Below are 21,081 nucleotides of genomic sequence, written 5' to 3' on the forward strand. Positions count from 1 at the left end.
GTTTCAATATATTTGATTATCTTTTATGTAACATCTATTAAATCAATGCTTACTAAATATATAACGGTAAAGACCACTATCGAGTTTTATATTAATTGAAATTTTAGCTACTTAAACCATTACTTTGATTTATGTTTTACAAAACACAGTAACTATGAAATCACTTTTTTTAACACAGTTTGGTTATTAATAGAATCTTATACAAATAATTTTCATAGAAAAAATTTGAGTAGTTTTTATCGTTCCTTGAGAAATATTTATCTCTGTGCTAATATTATTTTAAACGAATTTATATTTGTTCATTGGAAAAGTCGAATGACGTCGACAGTCATCGATACATTTAGATAGTCGAAATGAAATTATCAATTTAAATAACAGGATTTCCTCTCCTCAAATAGTGTAAAATATGATCTTTTCAGTCAGGCTAGGTTTTACATATATTTGAAAATTTTCAATTCTTGGCTAGATTTAATCAGACAGATAAATCAAATTGTATAAAGCAAACAATGGGATGTAGTTTGTGTTTGTATTTCATTGAAAGCTTTGTAGGACAGAATTCAATTACTTTCAAATTTTTGGCTCGATTTTTTTCACGAATAACCAACCTCGAATTTTACTTCAAGAAATTTTTTATCAACGTTTTTAAATTTACTAGATCGTAACATCAGTGTTTTTACCAGAGATTGTAATACGCACACGCACACATATTTTCATGCATCTTTCATAAACCTTGTAAATTTATTTTATTTTTGACTCGTATCACACGTTTGCTTCGTTAACATTTTATTTTATCAAAATTTTATTTGCGTTATGAACATGCATTAAATTTAATGTAATAACTACTTATCAAATTAGACTAAGAAATTAAATAAAAGCAGGGTGTCAAAAAGTAAGTGACATTTTCAGAAATGAATAGCAAGTTGAAATAAGTTTCTGTTCTCACTACTACCACAATTATCGATTAAGTCCATGAATTTTATCCGATAATTTAACGTTTCACCATATTGACACGAATCCACATTCTTTGCAATACAGTGCTGACCCTTTAAATGGAATTATATTATTATAAATGATTCCCCCCATTATTTGGAAATCTCCAATTATTTGTATCACGATTTTTCGAAAATTCTCACTGATACTAATAAACGTTTTACCTCGTATAGGATTGTAATTGTCCATAACATATTAACGAGGAAGATGAATAATATTTCAGTACATGAACTGAATTCAATTTAAAATTAAAATATAGCCAAATGTTTAGTACACATTGACTGTAGATTTATGCACCGGGTGAATTATAATATTTTCTTTAACCGCGCAAAATTCAGTGTAATCAATGCAGAAAGTATATAGGAAAAAGGCACAAATGATTCACGTGAACATGGTACGTCTGCGATAATACTTTTTTGATTTTGCAGTGTGTTAACAAAAATTTTTCCTCACGAATTACATATTTTTCATCGCCACACATTTATACAAATTGTTGAGCACTGTGAATTATTTACAAACAGTATCGTGGTCATTGACACAACGCGGAAGCGTAGAACGATCGTGACCGTGTTCCTGCACTGTGTTCATGAATTATGCCATTTCGCGAAAACATAAGAGAAAGATTTGCTTCGGCTGAGGAATTCAGTTGGGGTTAGTGTGTTTATCATAGAGGAGGCGAGCCTCCAAAGAATAACGGTCTTGATTCGATCATGATACAAGATACAAATTTTTCTACAACAAATACATTAATATTTAAAAGATAGGTTGGAACATACGTTGTGTTTACATTTCCATTGTTCCATAGCAATTCTAATTGTCTCAAATAAACAATTGAAAATGATTTTGTATGTATAAGATTGTCATTATAGTGGTTATTAAAATCATAGAATTGAGATGCAGTGGAATGGTGACAAATAACATGGCAAGTATCGATTTTTCAATATAATTCTCAATTTTCATTTGTTACTGTGTAAGAATTATGTCAGATATGCTGAATGATTACAGCCTATTCGATCATTGTATTTGTGTTATAACAAAGTTAAAGTAAGAATTGGAATTCTTTGATATTTGTATAGTCAGTAAAAATATAAGTGTTCGTATTTAAAAAAAAAACTAATTGCAAATATTTTATGCTGCATTTGAAGTTGCGTACGAGATTCCTTTAACATAGCTTTTACAAGAAATGAAAATCTAGCATAGGATGAACACAAAATAGAAAAATTATTTTATGTTTTTCATTTTGAAAGATATGGGTATTATGTTGAGTCAAATATAACAGTATATAGCAGCGGGTAGTTAAAAGTTCAATAATATTACATTAGTTAAGACTTCTTTCGCTTTTCCTTTCTTCGTTCTATTTTGTTGTTTTAGTCGTTAGTTAAAAGTTCAATAATATTACATTAGTTAAAATTTCTTTTGCTTTTTCCTTCTTCGTTCTATTTTGTTGTTTGGAAACGTTTCTAATTAATCTTTAACTGTTTTCATTTAAAAATTAGACTTAAAATAATATTCTCAATTTTTGGTGTATAACTTTACTTCCTTTATACCTTTGTAATTCTCTTCTGTTTTCTTCTTCTTATGAATTATATTCGTTGATTATACTAATGATTATTCATACATCACATACGTAAATTTATTGATTTGACATTGATCAGAAGAGTTTGTTATTCATGTTTGTAATTCACAATTACTGCTGAGTCATTTTACATTCTAAAAGTATAGATACACTCTTTTAGTAATAAAACAATAACATTTACTATGTTACATTTCGTAATGTAGGATGAATTATTTTATAATGTTTGAAAGATTTTATTCGGAATAAATTTCACCAATAGTAAATGACCGTAGATTGTAATTTTCAGCGTAATAATATTTTTAATAACAATAAGAATTTTTACCAATTTTACGATACACGAAATATCGATGTTTCGCGTAAATGTATACTGAAATTTTCTATACAGAATGTACCAGACATTTAATCAATTTTATACTTTCATTTCATTTATCAGTTTCTATCGGAGATGGATATTTCAAATTTATCGAATTTGCTCATACTCTTTTTCACTGGATTAAAATTTCTAATTTCTCGAAGGTTTCTAAGTTCTAAATACAATAATTCCATTCGCAACACTATACCTCTAAATATTATTTAAATGATTTTAAAACTACATTAAGTTGCAAAATGTAAATTAAATATTCCGTTTGAGTATGCAAAAAAAATTTCCAGCCATTTATCATTGTACATACGTGCAATAATACATCAATTTTCTTACAAATATTTGTAATAATATAAATATTTCGCTAACGGCAAAGTTAACATAGCATTGCCTGCTACACAAAGAATATAGAATGTGAATCTCAGAAGGAATTCAGCATTAAAAAGCGTTTAATGTGAAAAATAAAACGCGTCCATAAAATTAGTTTTTTAACATCATGCCGCATAAAAAAAAAAGTCCGCTGTGCACCTATTATAAGCGAACGACCTATCCAAGGTTAATTTTGCCATCTACTTTCTTCTTAATCAGACGTCATTAAGTAAACAGATTCTCATAATCAAACTGCAACAATAATCGATGAATTTTTTCATTGTCATTCCTTTCTGAACGGAGTTCGAAAAGAATGCGGTGTCTCAGGTTTTTTTATCTCACTGAATGCCATCGATGGCTGACGACTGCCGAGATAAAATTTCATATTTCGTGAAAATTTGATTCTTTGAATCTATGATCGTATGGTACATTATTCGTGCATTTAATTCGGTCTGAAAACTTTTGGAATGCTTAATCCATTCGTTTCTGGAATTTACGAGCTGCATTTACTAGCTGCTAGTTATATCACTTCAAGCATTTTCGAACAAATCGTAATTCTAAAATGTACGAAGATTTAGATGTTAGGTAAGATTATTCCATAATTTCATAAATATTGGATCGATGAGATTCTCACGATGATAATGAAACTAAACGCTATCGTCTATGAACTATCTTTTATCACACGTTATTGAAAGTTCCTCAGAAATGATTCGTATAACGATTATTGTACAGGTGAAAATAGTCCAAACATGGCATAGTTTAGTCTCATTTTTATCGGAAGAATCTCAGCGATACATTGGTAATAATCTCATAAAGATACGATCAGAAGTGTAAAAATGATTAGCTTACATTTGTATTGTCACACTGATACGCGAGCGGTATCGCTTTGAAATTCGATAATCGAGCGAGTGTAATACGAGCTGCGCTCATATATGGTGTATTTCGTTCATTCTTCTCGTCGCAAGTGACCGAGTTTTAGCCCGAGATACGAATGGTCGATTCCAAGAACGAATTCGCTACCGTTCCTCCTGAAAAAATTCCGTCCGTGCCTAAATGTGTGGGTTTTATCGAGGAGTCACTGTACCGTAATAAATTCTTCAATCCACCAACGATTTGTCAACAAATCTCTTAACGTTACAAAATGATTGACTATGCGCGTACGGTACCGACTGGTCTGGATAATTGTGAATAAGTCTACTAATTACCGACTTCAATGAAAATCCTGAATGTGTATAAGCTTGAAAAGGATCATAAGTTTTGAGTTAATTTAATCCTCACGGATAGAAAATCGCTTGACTTGGTTTCGTTCAATATATTAGCATTCCTGATTTAGAGGATGCAATCTAGCAAGAAACGGCTATAGAAGGATTCACTTGCACACAGCTATTGAAATAAACTGTTCAACCGAGTGAAATTAAATTATACTTATAGGTGAAAATAGTAAGCGGAAATTCATTTAATAGATCGCTGCTGTTGACTGGTTTTCAGTTATCGAACGTTCGACGATCATTGAACGATGTTACTAGCAAGAAACTGATGAATGATACTTTCTGAAAACGTTTTTAGAACATTCTAAGAAACGTTCCATTTGTTCAAATAAAATTCGAAGATCTGAATCTTCTCTCGATTACTGACAAACGTGTATTTCGGTATTGCAAATGTAAATTTTTGCGATTGTCCAACTGATGATTATCCAATAGGATAAAATGCCCCAAAAACGCACGCTGTATATAATTAATTGCATTTGCTAGAATTGTATTTTATATCGAGCAATAAGGAAAAAATAAATTACATTCTACCGATTCTGTTTCGAATACTGTAATTTGATAGTATGAAGTAATAGTTAAAATTAGTGTTATTTATGCGATGAGCACGCTACGAATTTTACGCATTTATGGTATATTCGAGTACAATAAACGTACGCTAAATGTACGCAGAATATATCCACTTGTATAAAATTAAATATTAATATTATTATATCAATTTATGAAATATATTCTCCGCATATTTTGCGAAATTTGTTCGTTTTAACGCGTATTATAAATGCATAAAATTCGCTCCGTAGCGATTGAATATTTGAATCAAAACTTGAGCTTTCTGTGAAACAACGCAAATCAATGACGTATTTATTGACAGGCTAGCGAGGAAATGACTTTGTCTCTCCCGTTACTTCTTCGCGCCAGAATAGAAAAATTCTAGCAATTTGAATTTACCATCAGATTGTATCCGAGAAACGATTTGCGGAATTTTGTGTGACGAAAACAGTGTGTAGATTATTTCTTGCGTAACCGATATTCTCGATGCAAAATAACTAGTTCAATGGAAAACGACTCGCGAAATCAACACATACATGTTCTCAGAAAATACGCAACTATGGCAATATTGTCAATTATTGCAAAAATACATGATTTCGATTGGAGGCTAGAGGACGAACGAACCGGTCGGATTGGTCACCTATCTTCCACACCTTCCTTCGTAGTTTATTCAAATGAATTCTCTGCTTACGTAGATCAACAATTCCGATCATTCTCTTCTGTCGTGATCTTGTTGTCGCGCTCGAAAAGGCAGGCGATTGGCCTTGTGTTCGTTTTCAAAGCTTTGCATTACAAATGGTATTTCTCATTCGCGTTATGTTTTCCTCTTGCTTAGAGATTTGCGACTACTCGCTGCCTTTTGCTGCTCACAGATCGTGTACGATAATCGTTGTACACGTTACAGAATTGATTCGAAGTTCACTTCCACAATTTTCAGCACATCGTTTCGAAGATCGTACAAGGTTTCGCCTTGAGCGTTTTCGGTCAAGATGGTTGGCTTTCTTCAAAATACGTAAGATAGAGTGAATTCTTTTCACATATACCGAAACACAGTTATTTCCATATGTCGGAATAAAAATCTAAGACTGATTACTTTCGTGGCCAGAAAGAAATCAAGTTGTGTAAAGCGAAGGAAAAGAAATTTCAGATTACTTACATTGGTAATTAGAATATTGTCGTCGAAGTTTTAGTCATAGTTATAAAAAGATAAATTTGTAAGATCATGCTAAGAACGAAAATAAAATTGTCATTTAAATTTACAAAAGTCAAATGGTTTCGCTCGTAGATAAGGATGATTTGTCAATGATTTGTCACACACACCTATTTGACTTTTATACATATGTGAATTATTATTGTATTTAATTCTTAATACAATCTTACTATTTTTTACGATAGCACTCGGATTATTTTTATTACTAATTTAAGTAACTTGAAATTTCGGTTTCATTACCCTGCATAATTCCATTTCTTCTAAAATATAATAATAATCGTTTGTAAATCACTATAATAACTTACAGATATGAATAATTCTTTTTTTCTGTGACTTCAGTCTTACGTATTTTTAGAAGGATCTATAATTTTGATGAGAAACGTTCAATGAACATAAGCACCGACGATCTATACTATTCGTTTATAATTTTATGACGTTAATTCAAACACTGTTAGTCTTTTAGTTCTCAGAGATTTTCACACAAGTTGAATTTTACAAATAAAGTGTACATGTTACATACAATTTCAGTTTTAGCAATGAATTAAAGTAACAGTTTCCTTCCTTATGAATAGGAAAATTGAAGAAGTACAACCCTAAGTTAATGAACATATAATATAATATACGGATGCGGTGTTGTGGTTACACAGCATACCTTCGAATTTACGTTACTGAAAAATATCGTTGTGAAATTTTATATATTCAAAATTAAAATTTTGAAATGGATCCATGGTTGTTCGATAAAGTTGATCGATATTGATCAAAGATTTATAAGAAAAAAATTGACGTTGTAAAACCATGGTATATCGTAATAACAAATTTACATTTGCAATCTTCGAGCTGCACCCCATACATTCGTATTAGTTGTGAAATGGTGTTTCATAGAATGTGAGCATAACTTCAAGAGTGAATTCAACACGAAAATTATAAGAAGTTCGTACAAACGTTTGTTCTATGCGACCTTGTTCCCGAGTTACTGACCTCTTTCCCGCTTTTACGTTTGTTCCAGTTATTCATCTGTCTTTGTTTGAAGCGTCATTAGAAATTTTCAACGAGTCCTGTTCTTATCAAACGAGCTGACTGAAATAATTCGTAAAGCGTTGTGAAACTGTTTACGAAAATTCAGCCATGCTGTATACAAAACATAAACTATTGAAAGGAGAATTACAATCGCAGCTGGGAGATAAAATCAAATAGGGTCAGTATTTATGTAAATCGTTTTTCTTACTTTTGGGAATTAAAACCACCTTTGAAATTATACCGACATTCTATAGAAACGATAGGGGACGATTCCGTGCACAATATTGGTTAAACCATTATTGATAAATGTAGTTGATGTTACGACGATTGATCATGATGATTTGAATAATTATAAACTATTATTATACCGCGGTTAGAATTAAGGCAACGTTATTCTTCTTGTAAATATTTTGTCAGCATTTTGCTTTTTGCGAGTAAATACATATTTACATATGCTCTGCTATTACACTGTCCGAGAAACTTCAAACAACAAGCAGGGCGCTGAGGATCGAGATCAGTTGCTGTTTCCTGTAAGTAATCGATTTTTATTACCAGAGTGTGCTAGAAACGCAATACCAACGGGTTCGTTAGTAAACCTGGAATAAAATGCAAATTCCTATTCTTTCCTTGTTGCATTAATCATCAGTATCAACGTCTTCATAATAAACTGTTGTTCAATTTCTGCCGTGTTAAAATCGTAAAGTGTCTTCGAGAATCGACAAATTATTATTAATGAGGTGAATTCGTCTTATTCACTGAACCATTCTTCGACAAATTATCATCTATAAACGCTATCTTTTCTTCTTAACTCTATCCTTTAGATTATCACGTTGTTTGATAATTCTACTATTCGTTTTCTTTTCAGATATCGTCCATTTCCATATACTAGCAAGAGTAATGTCGTTAGTTTTCCAATTACCATATATTAAAAGTGTTACCGTAACTGAGGTAACATTGGCACATTGTATAAATAAAATTGACAGCTAAAATTGTACAAACCTGGAGTACATTAGCACTTAAATTTGTTTCCTTTATGCGTAATTAAAAAAAAGATGATTAATTTATTTGTAAACTAATTACTTTATCAATGAAATTAAACATATAAAATGATTAATTATTACTTTTTTTATTTCTTCAGATGATTAATTTATTTATAAATTGATTAGTTCATCGATGAAATTAAAGGCACAAAATGATTAATTGTTACGATATAAATGTTTGTTTATTTATTTATTATTTACATTTTAACTAAAATTTAACAGTCATTTAGATAGATTGGATATTTATCAAAAATTTCTTCGGTTTCTCGATTGCAAGTTTCATAAACTCAAAAACAACAAATTATGCATTGCATTCAGTCAGACATCCTTCATAAGTTTCTCATATACAGAAACATATTTTGTGGACATTATCCTTTATCATATCGATATTATTTTGGTGCAAATGATCTAGAATTATCCATGTTTTCGAAGACAGATAATTTCTCGTTAAACGCAAGTATTTCTTCTCTGGATTATTTTTCTTCCTTGTTTCTTTTTCGACATATTTTTGTTCTTTCCTTGAATATCTTTTAACATTTCCACAAGACACTTGTCTAACCTTCGCCCAATGGCATTTCCTTCGTCTCCTGTATCTGGAATTTTTACCAATACTTTTTATAGTGTCATATTTTGTGCCACGTGGTACCCCAGTCATTCAATTCTTGTACACGTTTTAAACTCGATATATAGTACAACAAATGGCGGTAATAACTCACTACCAGCAGTTGTACACGCCATAATCGATAAGGACATTTTTTATTCTTTTGCATCGTACAAGAGATGAATTCATATCTTCCATGACATCCTTAATTCTGATAAAATAATCATGAACCACACGTAATTTAGTATTATTAACTACACGTAAAATCACATCATTTCTCTGCAAAAGAGAGTATATAAAATCTCCTGATATATTATCTTTGCAGTAATTGTTACTCCTTCTTTATCGACATACTTTTTAATTATTATTTTTATCTACATAGGTTAAATAGGGTTAAGATACAACTCATACAGCTAGATTCGATTTTTAATATTTTCCAAAGCTAATTAAGATCCAGTATCAATATAAATGCTTTATATTTCATCTTCTCTATAATTTTCGTATAAGATCTAGACATGATTATAATTGACTGCAAAGATCTAATATATTGAATGTAACGTAACGAAGTTACATTCCTACCGATCGATAATTATCGAATAATGAATAACTCAAACGTTTTGATATACGTTTTAACGGTTGATGATAGTTTCGTATGCGAACTTACAACTATCAATGTATATGGTTTGGTCCCCAGTATATGTCAATGTTACCCCAGTTTACCATAACTTATAACGTAATCTAATTCTCTTTTTCACATTTATGTTTCACGTATTTTTGTTATTCTAGCAATTCAAACATGTATCGTCGTTCTTCCCAAGAACACCTAACTAAAGATTGAAGTATGAAACGAATGTTACGTTCACACCGTAAACATGAAAAAATGTTTATTTCTTTTTTTGTAATTATTTCAATCGTCAAAATAACTGTACGCGTATCAGTCATGGATTACCAGCTGTTTGGAAATCTGAACAATTGTCTCTGTGAAAGACGACTGGTAAACGAGTAAGTGTTAAAAATTTATTCAAATAGTTTATACTATTCATTGACAAATTATATAGAGTATATTTTCACTGATAAGAAATAGTCCATGTGCAAGAATCTCTGCAACGACTCCAATTGATTAATGATTATTTTTCCTGCACATCGTTCGACAGAGATCTGTCTGTGTGATAATTTCAATCTCTTGTTCGTCCATTTTCCCTTTTCACTTTCATACATCGTTGAATGGCCAGTTTTTCAGAACGAAGCAAACTATTTCAAGCTGTGGCTTGACGTCGAGTACCACCTAGATTGTTTATTTCCTTCGCTGCGACATCGAGCCGGTGACAGGGAGAAATTGCTCGAGGCTGTTTATCTACGTAAGCAGGGAATCCGTTCAAATTAATTATGATAGAAGGTGTGGAGTCCAACCGACCAATCGGACCGGTTCATTCGTCCCCCAGTCTTCAGTGGAACATTTTGATTATTTGCGAACCTGAACCGATCTTGTCTCAGTGATGGAACACCACCTGGACCAGGACAATCGCTCGCTGATCCTTTGATCTTTCTTCGATAAAGAAGTAACAATAATTTCACGGCTCAGTTCAACTTAATTAAAGATTCGATTTAACGATCAGTGGTTTTATCTCGGGAGACGACAATTTTTTATGAGCAAAGGACTCTAAAGGCGGAAATTTTTCACAAGACTTGAAAGTTCTTGGGTCCGGCATGTCGTCGTCAAGTTTTCAGGAGCGATGGAACATCCAGGCATCGGATATCGCGAAGAGGACGTACAACCCTATAAGGTCCATCGTGGAGAATCTTATCGTCGAGCCGAATCCTACGAAATCATTGATCTCATTGTCCATCGGTGAGATTTATCTTTTTTATCTTGGGGGCAAAATTTCTTTTCAAACTTTTCAAAAGTTGTTCTCGATAGTTCAACTTCGATCAGAGTTTTCCTTACAATAAACGTAAAAATGAATGGAATTTACAAGTGCGTGACTTCTCTTCGACTTTTGTTCATCATGGTTTGATTTTGAGTAAATTTGAATATTTTCGAAATAAAGATGAAATGAGTAAGACAGATTATATTGTCAGAGTTCAACAAGTTATTTTTGTCAATTTAAACGTTTTGGATCATTTTCGGTGTAAACATTATTATGCAACGTGTAAATATAAATTTTGATACTGTGAACAGTTAATAGCGGGAGTAAAATAATAGCAGTAAAAAGAGGGGAAATTAGAAAATGCAATAATGGTAAAAAATGTCAGATTGATTCAATAGTGTACGAGTTACTTAGATATACACACGAGAAATATCTAAAAAAATTAATTCGATTTGTTTTTTAACAAATATTTTCCCATTCTGGTGATAATAAAAATATTATTTGCTAAAATTTCCAATTATCCAAACGGAAATAATTGTTAGAGAATACCGAACTTACCTAATAATTCGAGTAATTTATTCCCTATGGAGTCTATTTATAATTTGTTGTAATTTTTTCTTTGGTATGTATTAATAGATATTCCGTCAATGTGCATAAATGATTGAAAAACGTCAGTTAATTGTAAAACATTTTCGAAGAAGATTTTGGGTACAGATAGGTAACACTTATTTTTAGAACTAAACATTCAGAGAAGTGGATTTCGAGGTACGTTAAAAACTCTACTCGGTAGAATATTATAAACTTTCAGGCATAGCTTCGAAATATTTCGCTTGAGTGCAATATGCTTTTAAAAGAATGAAACTTTAGAAAGTTCGTAAAATTACGACTTTTCGATAAGCCGTAAAATTAGTTATAGCAAATTGGTAACGACACGGTAAAAATATAAATTATTTTCCATTAATATGTTTACGTAGATAGTTGTATTATTTACAGGTTGTACAAGTGACATGTATTTATTTTGATGTGTCATAAGACACATAATAGAGTGTTTCATCAATTCTACTTTCACATTTTACAATAACTTTCGAACGTTCAGCATCTTAATAGAGGATCAGTTCTCGTCAACATTATATGTTTCTAAAATTGAATCGAAAAATTGATCGTTCGAAATGTCAATTTCCTAACATCGTATGTTAATGTGCTGTCATCTGTCAGAAAATGTTACATAATTTATTATTTATTCTTCTCGCGTGATAGTTAACTCTATAAATTGATACGTGTATTTCTTGTGTATACAATCTTATCAAGCACGAAAGAACGAAGAGTTAAAAATTACCAGTGACGTCTGTTAACAATTTTTTCAGTAGTACACGATTCCCTTGTCACCGTTTTTATCTTTGTCTTACAAAACAATTGAGAAGGTTGCTCAATGTTCAATGGTTGACAATTTGATCTCCGAATACGAAAACTTCCACTCATTTGTTTCCACAGTATTTCTGTTTACGTTCAAACAAAAGCATATGAACAAACTAGCATAATCTAAGTGTGCTGGACAATAAAAAATTTCTTTTCCAGGGTTAATCAAACTCGAATCTGGATATCATTCACTTCGGTTTCATAGAGGGTTAGAAATCCGTGATAGCTGTGAAATAAAGTCACAGTCTAGTTATAAAACTTACATGTATCTTTACTCTGTCTGGTTAATTAAAAATTTTCGGGCATGCCGGAATGCTGTACTGTAATGAAAATGCTGAAAGTCGCACCCCCAGCCACGAGACTTCATCAGTGTCTCGAGTGCTTTCAGGGGTTCTGGACGTCAACCGACAATTTAGGACGTGATAAAGAAAAGTAAGGGAAGAAAACTAGTCAGTGCATGCAGAATGCTGCACTTTGACTTTTGTTTTTGCGTCCTCATTAGTACGACACACTTATTACCGAAATTAATCTATAAAAATATCCACACGTAAGTTTAATGTTCGTGTGTAAATGTAAATTAAATTTCTTAATATTCTTTTCTCAACTTATACATTCATTTATGTCTCCTGGTAACCGTACGTATTTTATGTGTCACTTTTCCTGATTAATTTCGATGATAAATTCGTTCTGACGAGAATCGAAAAATCTGGGTCAGAACATATTTTGCTTCCATCGACTACGTTTTCTGTTTTACTATTTCTAGCTACGATCGTACTTGCCATTGTCAAACATATGCTCTGGAAAGTCATGACACATGCTTCTTGAATTAATCCTAAAGCTTATTTCGAAGATATCATTAGGTAATCAAACATTTATCAGAGCGTGAGCTTTCCTAGGAGTTTCGATAATATTGCAGAATGTTTTACATAATTTTTGTACATTAATCGTCTCAGGTGATTACGCAACAATCCTTCAAGACTTCGAGCTTTGTGTTTCTTGTACATTTTTGCAATATCTAGTTAGGCCAACATGATATGTCAAATATATTATTTACGAAGACTTCGGCTGAAAGTTTCACAGGAACTGGAATACCATAGTGATCGTAATATAAACGTAATTTATACAGACTGTGCCATAAAATGAAAACATAACTTCAGGGATGAATGTAGTGCACCAAAGTAAAATGAAAAAGTCGTGTAAATATTTAACCTACTTAATTCTTCTTTCTACTTACAGACGTTCTTAGTGTTTTCAATAATATCAATTGCAAACTGAGCTGGATCGATTAATTCTATTCAAAGGAAAAAAGACAAGTCAGTTTTGACTCGTGAATCGTATTGGATCGAATCGTCTTATTTAATCTACGTAAAATCTGTACAAAAATTACTCGATATAGTACATATTTTCCTTACAAGTAAATGTTTGAAGGGGTAATGCTGATGTTTTCATCAATTTTTGCAACAGAAAACGAATATTCTGCAAAAATTTGTTCTACCAAGATTCGAATTCGTGACCATACTATTGCCATACTATATTTCCTTCTGAATTTAATTACATTCCGTCAAAAAAATGTAGTAACAACTTCAACATCCAGTATCTCATAAACAATCATCATTAGCTTCAATTCCTTAATATCTACCACTGTGCGAAAGCTGATTAAAAATGCAGTCACTCCTTCCGGCCTTTCTTCTTTAATAAAGAATGTTAATTGTTAATTGTTCTAACTCGAAATTTGTAAATATGTTACTAGTTATCTTCCAAACTTTTTACCGTAGTTTGTTGTTTAGTACTTTTTGATAAAAACAGTGACTTAACGATGTATAACAATAATTAATATATTTAGTCAAATTATTAACGCTATGTCAATTTGTGTAGATACAGATTGGTTGAGAAATGGACCAGCTAGCCCCACTCCAAAAAGATAGAGTAGTCAAACGATATACAAAGTATATCCCCATATAGTGGAGATGAAAATATTTAGATAAAGTCTTTTTATCATTTTTGTACGTTGAATATATCCCAGAAATTACGCCTATAATGAAAACTTTGTAGTATCGTTAACGTTGTTTAGTCTATTTATTACTTTTCCATTTCAATATTTCAATCTCAGTAAGCTAATAATTTGTATCCAGTATTGATAATATTCGTTAAAAGGGTCTACTTAAATGTTTGCTTAGAATTAACGAAAACAACGTCAAACCTATTTTATCCCATTGAAATCTGATCTTTAAAAAGTAGTATCACGAGTAAGTGAACTTTTCATCCATCAAGAACGTGTTATAAATGTGGTTACTTTGCTATATTCAAAATATTACAATTTCACCAAACGTGTACGAAACATAAATTAATACCTTTCGTTTTTCATTTCTCAAGCTCTCGTCGTGCAATCTCTCGAAATTCGTCTGATCGTACGTCAGGAGATATTAGAAAACCTGCTCGAAACAGAGCCGGATAAAAGTTTCCCGTTACGAGTTTCTGGGATTGGCGAGGAATTTCGTGAGACCAGATAATTTCGTGTTTCACGCTTATCGCGGCCTGTTCGCGTATAATTAGTTCGAAGTCAGTTCCCTTTAATGTCTCGTTTAGCAACAAAACCGTGACTCGGGATATTTCGTCGACCTGGAGTCTCCCGTGGCCATTATGAATAGAATGTAGAAAATCAAGAAAATTTTGTTATTCTGCTGATACCCTAAGCACGAGTGTCTTTGTTTTGTGCATTTATTTTTCCTTTATACTTATCTGGAAATGTTTAAAACAACAATGTATATTGATTCAACAGTGATTGGAACTTTTGGAAGAACGTTTTAAGTGTGTTTCTTCATATCGAGAATGCTCCCAATGGAATGTTGACTGAGCAGATGATTTTTTCTTGAAAAAACTATTTTGTTCTTGTATTCATTGAGAAGTTCAACGAATAGTTTGGAGCATACAACACAATAAATATATATATATATACACACACACACACATAATGTGTGTCTCATTTAAGTTACTCAACAAAATATCTCGTAAATAATTAAATAATTAATTTAAAAAAATATGGAAGCTATATTTCATAATTTTGAGAGGAGATTCAAATGGCATTAGTTTTTTAACGCGTGAGCATTTTCAAACCCATTTCGAGATCAACTCGTTTCCTTTATCATAAATTTATATTTTTGATTTCACAATTATAATCTACATAAAAATATGCATCGCTACTGTTTAAAACATTATTTCGTAAAATCTCTATTTTTTAAGATATATGTATCTGTATATGTATATGTATTGTTATGAGAGTACAAATATTTGAATGTCATATCTTCATAATGATATACAGGGTGTTCATCGTAATGAGTCAACGATCTAATAAACCATGACCTTTACAATAATTTATTAAGAAAAGAAGTTTCCTTATTCGCGTAAAGCATAACATTCTTTATCTGTGTGAAACATGAGTCTGATTCATTATCAGATTCAATATTTTGTTCCTGATACACGTTATAATATTATAACACTAACGATAATAGTATAATAAATGTTTGAACTGCAATGTCACCTTTCGCGACACAAAGTTCTGCTCTTGTCGTTAAATTTTCACTTACAGAATCGAATAAACTTTGTGAAGCTACTACGAGTAGTAGATCGGTGAGCTCGTTTTTTTTCGATAGAACGACAAGTATTTTGGAAATTTGTATCGTTACAATTTATTGTTATGAAAGTACCGAATAATTTTTATTGGAAACATTGTTTCGTCGAATTAGCGTAAACGTCGAAAAAACCGTGGCGACCGTTGCAATAAATACACAATATAATATATTAGAAATATCTTACGAGGATAGTCCCAGAAGTATCTGACCTAACAAAGAAAAGACAAAAGATTTGGGAAAAAAATGTCTTTATTTCTCTATATAGTCTCCTTTTAGATCGGTACATCGTTTTCTCAACGATGTTCAATAGCTTCGATACCCTGAGTGAGAATTGTTGAGCTGAAAAATAGCCATCAATGGCTGTTTGCCTAACCTCCTCCTCTTCATCGTTGGCAAATCTTTTACCACCGAGTTATTTTTTCAAATTTGGAAACAGAAAATAATCCAAGGAGGCTAAATCTGGCGAATAGGATGCCTGAGAAAGCAATTCGAACTTTGACTAATTGATTTTGGCCATCGCGATAACGGATGTGTGAACTGGTGCATTGTCTTGACGAAACGAAACCTTTTTCGCCAAACGTTGTCGTTTTTTCTTGATTTCATCACTAAAACGCTGCCATAAGTTCGCATGATACTCGCCGTTGATTGTTTTTCCTTTCTGAAGATAATCAATGAAAATTATCTCACGCGAATCCCAAAAAACCTTGTCCGCAAATGGACCTTCTCTCCTCTGCCCGCTTCTCCCATTTCGATCCATTGTTTTGACTGTTCCATCGTCTCAGGTGTGAAACGATGGACCCATGTTTCATCCATGGTTATGAATCGACGCAAAAACTCGGCTTTATTGCTGTGAAACCTCGCTAAACACTCGATTGGAACATCCTCACGACGTTGTTTTTGTTTCATTGTGAGTAATCGCGGCATCGATCTAGCGCATAGCATTCTCGTGTTTCAATTTTCAGTCGATATGCGATGTAGAGTACTTTTTGGTATGCCTACCATGTCTACTAGCTCGTGCACTTTCAGTCGACGGTCATCTAATAACATTTTGTGGATTTTCGTCACCATTTCAGGCGTAGTCACCTCGTTTGATTCACCACTGTGATGTTCGTCTTAACAGCTCGTACGGCCTCGTTTAAACTCTGTCATTTTACTGTTGTAAACAAAGAAGCAGACTCCCTCAGAGTAGAACCTAGCTCCGCTTCGATATCGGTTGGAGTGAGGCCTTTCAAATTAAACTATTGTATCGCGTAACGGTAATGAATTTTTTCCATGTTTACAAATTCACTGAGAGCGTTCACTATCGATGACTACCAAACAAATACTAAACAACGTAGCGTCGTCAACCTTGAAATTTAAGCTTCGTAAGGTCGGTACTTTCTCCCTTAGTCATTCTTTTCGAACAACTATCGTTTATACGTCAGATCGGGTACTTCTGGGACTACCTTCGTATAACCTTGAAAACTATACCGACATTACATATATTACTGATGTAAGTAACGTTATTATATTTAAAGTCCGTACGATATAATTGTATAATATTTCTCTTAAAACATGATGCTATCACTTCTGGAACATTGGTATAATTTAAAAAATTTATATCACTTAGATTAACACAACTTCTGTATTTTGAAGAGGGCCAGCAACCTTAGCCAAACACAATATTTAAATATACGATGGAAAGATACCTTAGAAAGTTAAAACCTACACGTGTTTAATTCGGAGGCCTGTTTTATAAGAACGTCCACATGGATTAATATTAATATCTTGATCTATGATAGAACGAATATGAAAGGGGTTGTCCGACTTCCAAAATAGGAGACTTTGCCAATGACAGTAAATTTAGGTATGAAATCATTAAATAATGTCTAATTATGTAACTTTCAATTAGAAACGAAATACACGTTAAAATCTTCGTCGAAACAAATATTCATCAATAGAAAATCTCATATCGTATCGTTCAATTATATTTTTTCATATTTCGATGTTCGTTTCTAAAATAAACGCTACACTGAATACAATTTCTCGAATCTTCCACTCGATCTAATTGCGACGTTTTCAAGAACTAGATCGTACTGTGACACAATTGTCATCTTCGAGAAATAAATTAGTGGGCACCGATCAATGTTCTTTAATTAATTAAAATTTTCGGTAAGGCTGGCGTGTCACGTGAAGAATTGACCACGTCGAATATTAAACGTTTCTAACGTACTTTAATATAAAAAATAGTTATTGTTGCAAATCGTTTTTTAAACATGCCAGTGAAATTATATTTTTATAAATCGTAGAGGAAATGGATATGATTTAATTAGGCAGGACCTGTTAATAGATTTTTTATTTTAAGGTGACCCTACGACTTTTGGTAACTTACAACTGCCAACAGAAGTGATCGAAGCTGTCAAGGAAAGTGTAGTTTCCCAAATGTATAACGGATACGCACCCAGTACAGGTATTAACGATTAAACATTAAATTAATTTTTTATTTTCATAAGAAATAGAATTCTACGGTTTTGTTTAAATTTAAAGTAATGGAATCAGAATGTGAATAACAATGTTTCTTTCCAATGATAGCTTCCATTCTGAGAATTAAAAATTGTATTTTAATTATTGTTGGCTAAATTAGTTGATTGTCCTACAACAATTGTAAGAAAGGTAATCGTTGATAGTATTTTATTTTTATGTATATGCAAATGATACTAGATACGATAAAGAAAATTTAAGTAAATATTTTTTTTTAAATATATTAAAATAGTACTTTGGGTACAAAATTATAGATTATAATACTTTATAAATAGTATAATATATTTTCGAAATGTAGGACATGAAAATGCGATGGTGCATCATGTCATATGTTTAATTTACATATCGCAGAATAATGTTATGTTTTACAAATATAAACATCTCTTTCAAAATTGCAATAAAGTGTTACGTTTTTAAATTATTCTACCGTTGAACTTTATATTTGACAAATATAAAGAGAACGCATCCGAAATTATTTCATGGCTAAACTTCTGTTTGCTGAGCTCGAACTTTCTACAAAAATATTACATTTCAAATAGTTTTCAATGAAACAGATTCCACTTACTTAATAATAAGCTTCGTTACTTAATTTCAATACAGTCTCCGGCTTTCAGTTTGGTTGTTTATATTGGGTATTTATGGTACATTTCGTCAACAACTTCCATCAGAAATATACTTTCATATTTTTGCAAATGGAAAAATTCTTTGCACTTTTAATTACATATTATCTATAAGTTATCTGTAAACCATCGGTTAGATTTTATATATTTTCATTAGACATTTATTATTTGTGTGCTCTAACAATCTATGTTAAATTTCAAACTCATCTTTCACCCTTTCTGCATTATACCATTCATGTTTACAACGTTCATCTACGGTTCTATTAAGTATTTAACGTGGTGTTCATAAAGCGCCATCGGTTATCACTATATCGCCATCTCTGTCGTAAATAACGATTATGTTGTTACCTGGTATCAGTGTTTAGCCTTTCAACGTCAGGGCTGTCATGAATAATAAATTTTCCTTTAACTTAGCTACTAAAAGGACACCTTTTAATTGTTATTATAATATTTTTGTTTTCATTCCTTACTTTAATTCCAACAGTATCTATACCCTCGTAACGTAACTTAAAATTGTCTCCAGCTTAGTGAAGTTCACTGTTGTATGAATTGATATCGATAAACCATTTTAGATTATTTACCATATGATTAATTGCTCCTTATATCAAACAGCCAAAAATTAGATAAGTTTGGATATTACCTCGGTTATCCACATTTTCGACGTTAAACGTATATATTTTATTATTATTTTTAACACTTCCGACTACATTACTTGTTGACTTCCGTTTACCAAATTCTTTCGTCCTTGTATTGGTCATTCTGTCTTGGCCTCCTCATTTGTTGCATTGTTTCTGACACGTTCGTTCGTTGAATCTCCAATGCCAACGCATTTTTCCTCGATGCCCTGTTTTACAATACATAGCAATTTCTTGTGCACAGTTTTTGCACAACATAGGTGGCTTTTTCTGGCTCCTTGCTATAGCCTTCCTTCCAGTCAATCGCTTTTCACGCTCCTTCAATATTTCGTAGATTTTTACCAATGATTATTCCTGTGAAGTTTTAAACATTTCTCTGATTTCTTTATATTGGTTATTTATACCTCGTACTGTGTAGTATGCGAGTTCGCGTGATATTTTTGCTATGCCTAACCTCCATCTTCTGGTGCTCCTGCGTATAATTTCTCTATCTTTGTTCACAATTCTAACATATTAATAATATATTAATTATTATATATAAAGAATAATAATATATATTATTATTGTAACATATTAATAATATATTATTATTGTATCATATTAATAATATATTAATAAGTAATATATTAATAATAACACTTTCCCCCTACTCAGGCTCTTGATGACTCGCGTATGGTTAACTGACTAATCGTCTAATGTCCTGAATATCGACATCACTCTCCCCATTGCAACTATGGAAACTCGTACTTTCATATGTGTGTGCGTATAATTGTCCACACTTAATATATGTATACTGCTGCGTAAAAATTACGTTCCGTCGTGTACCAATAAGTTTCAAACTTAATAAAATGAAACTTAATTATCAATCAGTTTCTTTATTCGAAATCTTTCGTTTTCTAATTTAAGGCCACCACAGCGCAAAGGCAGCAGTGGCAGAATACAGTTCCAGCGAATTCGTGAAAGTAGAACCCGAGGTGAGTTTTGAACTAGAAAATTGAACATCACCTTCATTTTTAATTTGTCATATTTTAATAACACTTCATATATTTTTCGTAAAAATTAGTTGGACTTAAGTTGTAATTAATGTAATTTAAAAATTCCAGGAACAGCGATTATCGTATTTTTTAAACAAATTTAAATATTAATGATTCGAGGTTGGCCATTTAATTAATGCACAATTATAGTTGTGATTTTAAACGAGTTCGGAACAACTTTTTGCATTGCTAATTATGTTGGTTGAAATTTCTGTAATTTACGAGTGGCGTAAAATGTTGCTTCCGATAAGTAGTAACTGTTAACGACATTTGAAACTTTAATATGCCACTTGAGAGTCGACCATTTATTTCGGCGGGTCGCGTTAATAACTCGGCTTCTATCGGGTTAATATATTTCACGATTCATTTTATCATTAGTCT

At 31.9% G+C, this 21,081-nt stretch overlaps 1 protein-coding gene and 1 long non-coding RNA gene across 4 annotated transcripts in view; both read left to right on the forward strand.

The window, feature by feature from the left end:
• The first annotated feature begins 10,456 nt into the window (after positions 1 to 10,456).
• Positions 10,457 to 21,081, forward strand: part of Tat (Tyrosine aminotransferase) — a 31,854-nt gene continuing 21,229 nt past the window's right edge. Inside the window, exons 1-4 of one of the 3 annotated variants that reach the window (XM_076307876.1) lie at positions 10,690 to 10,827; positions 17,501 to 17,737; positions 18,236 to 18,340; positions 20,573 to 20,640. In XM_076307876.1, coding sequence (XP_076163991.1) covers positions 17,722 to 17,737; positions 18,236 to 18,340; positions 20,573 to 20,640 — 189 coding nt within the window. In that variant the 5' untranslated portion in view covers positions 10,690 to 10,827; positions 17,501 to 17,721. Of the gene's footprint in view, positions 10,828 to 15,982; positions 17,384 to 17,500; positions 17,738 to 18,235; positions 18,341 to 20,572; positions 20,641 to 21,081 lie in introns of those variants that run through there. The other 2 variants (XM_076307877.1, XM_076307875.1) reach the window with 2 other exon arrangements.
• LOC143144969 (uncharacterized) lies at positions 11,428 to 14,276 on the forward strand. The gene is made up of 2 exons (XR_012991561.1): positions 11,428 to 12,694; positions 13,026 to 14,276. It is a non-coding gene; the product is annotated as an uncharacterized LOC143144969 (long non-coding RNA).

This window comes from Ptiloglossa arizonensis, chromosome 3, assembly GCF_051014685.1.
Source record: "Ptiloglossa arizonensis isolate GNS036 chromosome 3, iyPtiAriz1_principal, whole genome shotgun sequence".
NCBI lineage: Eukaryota > Metazoa > Arthropoda > Insecta > Hymenoptera > Colletidae > Ptiloglossa > Ptiloglossa arizonensis.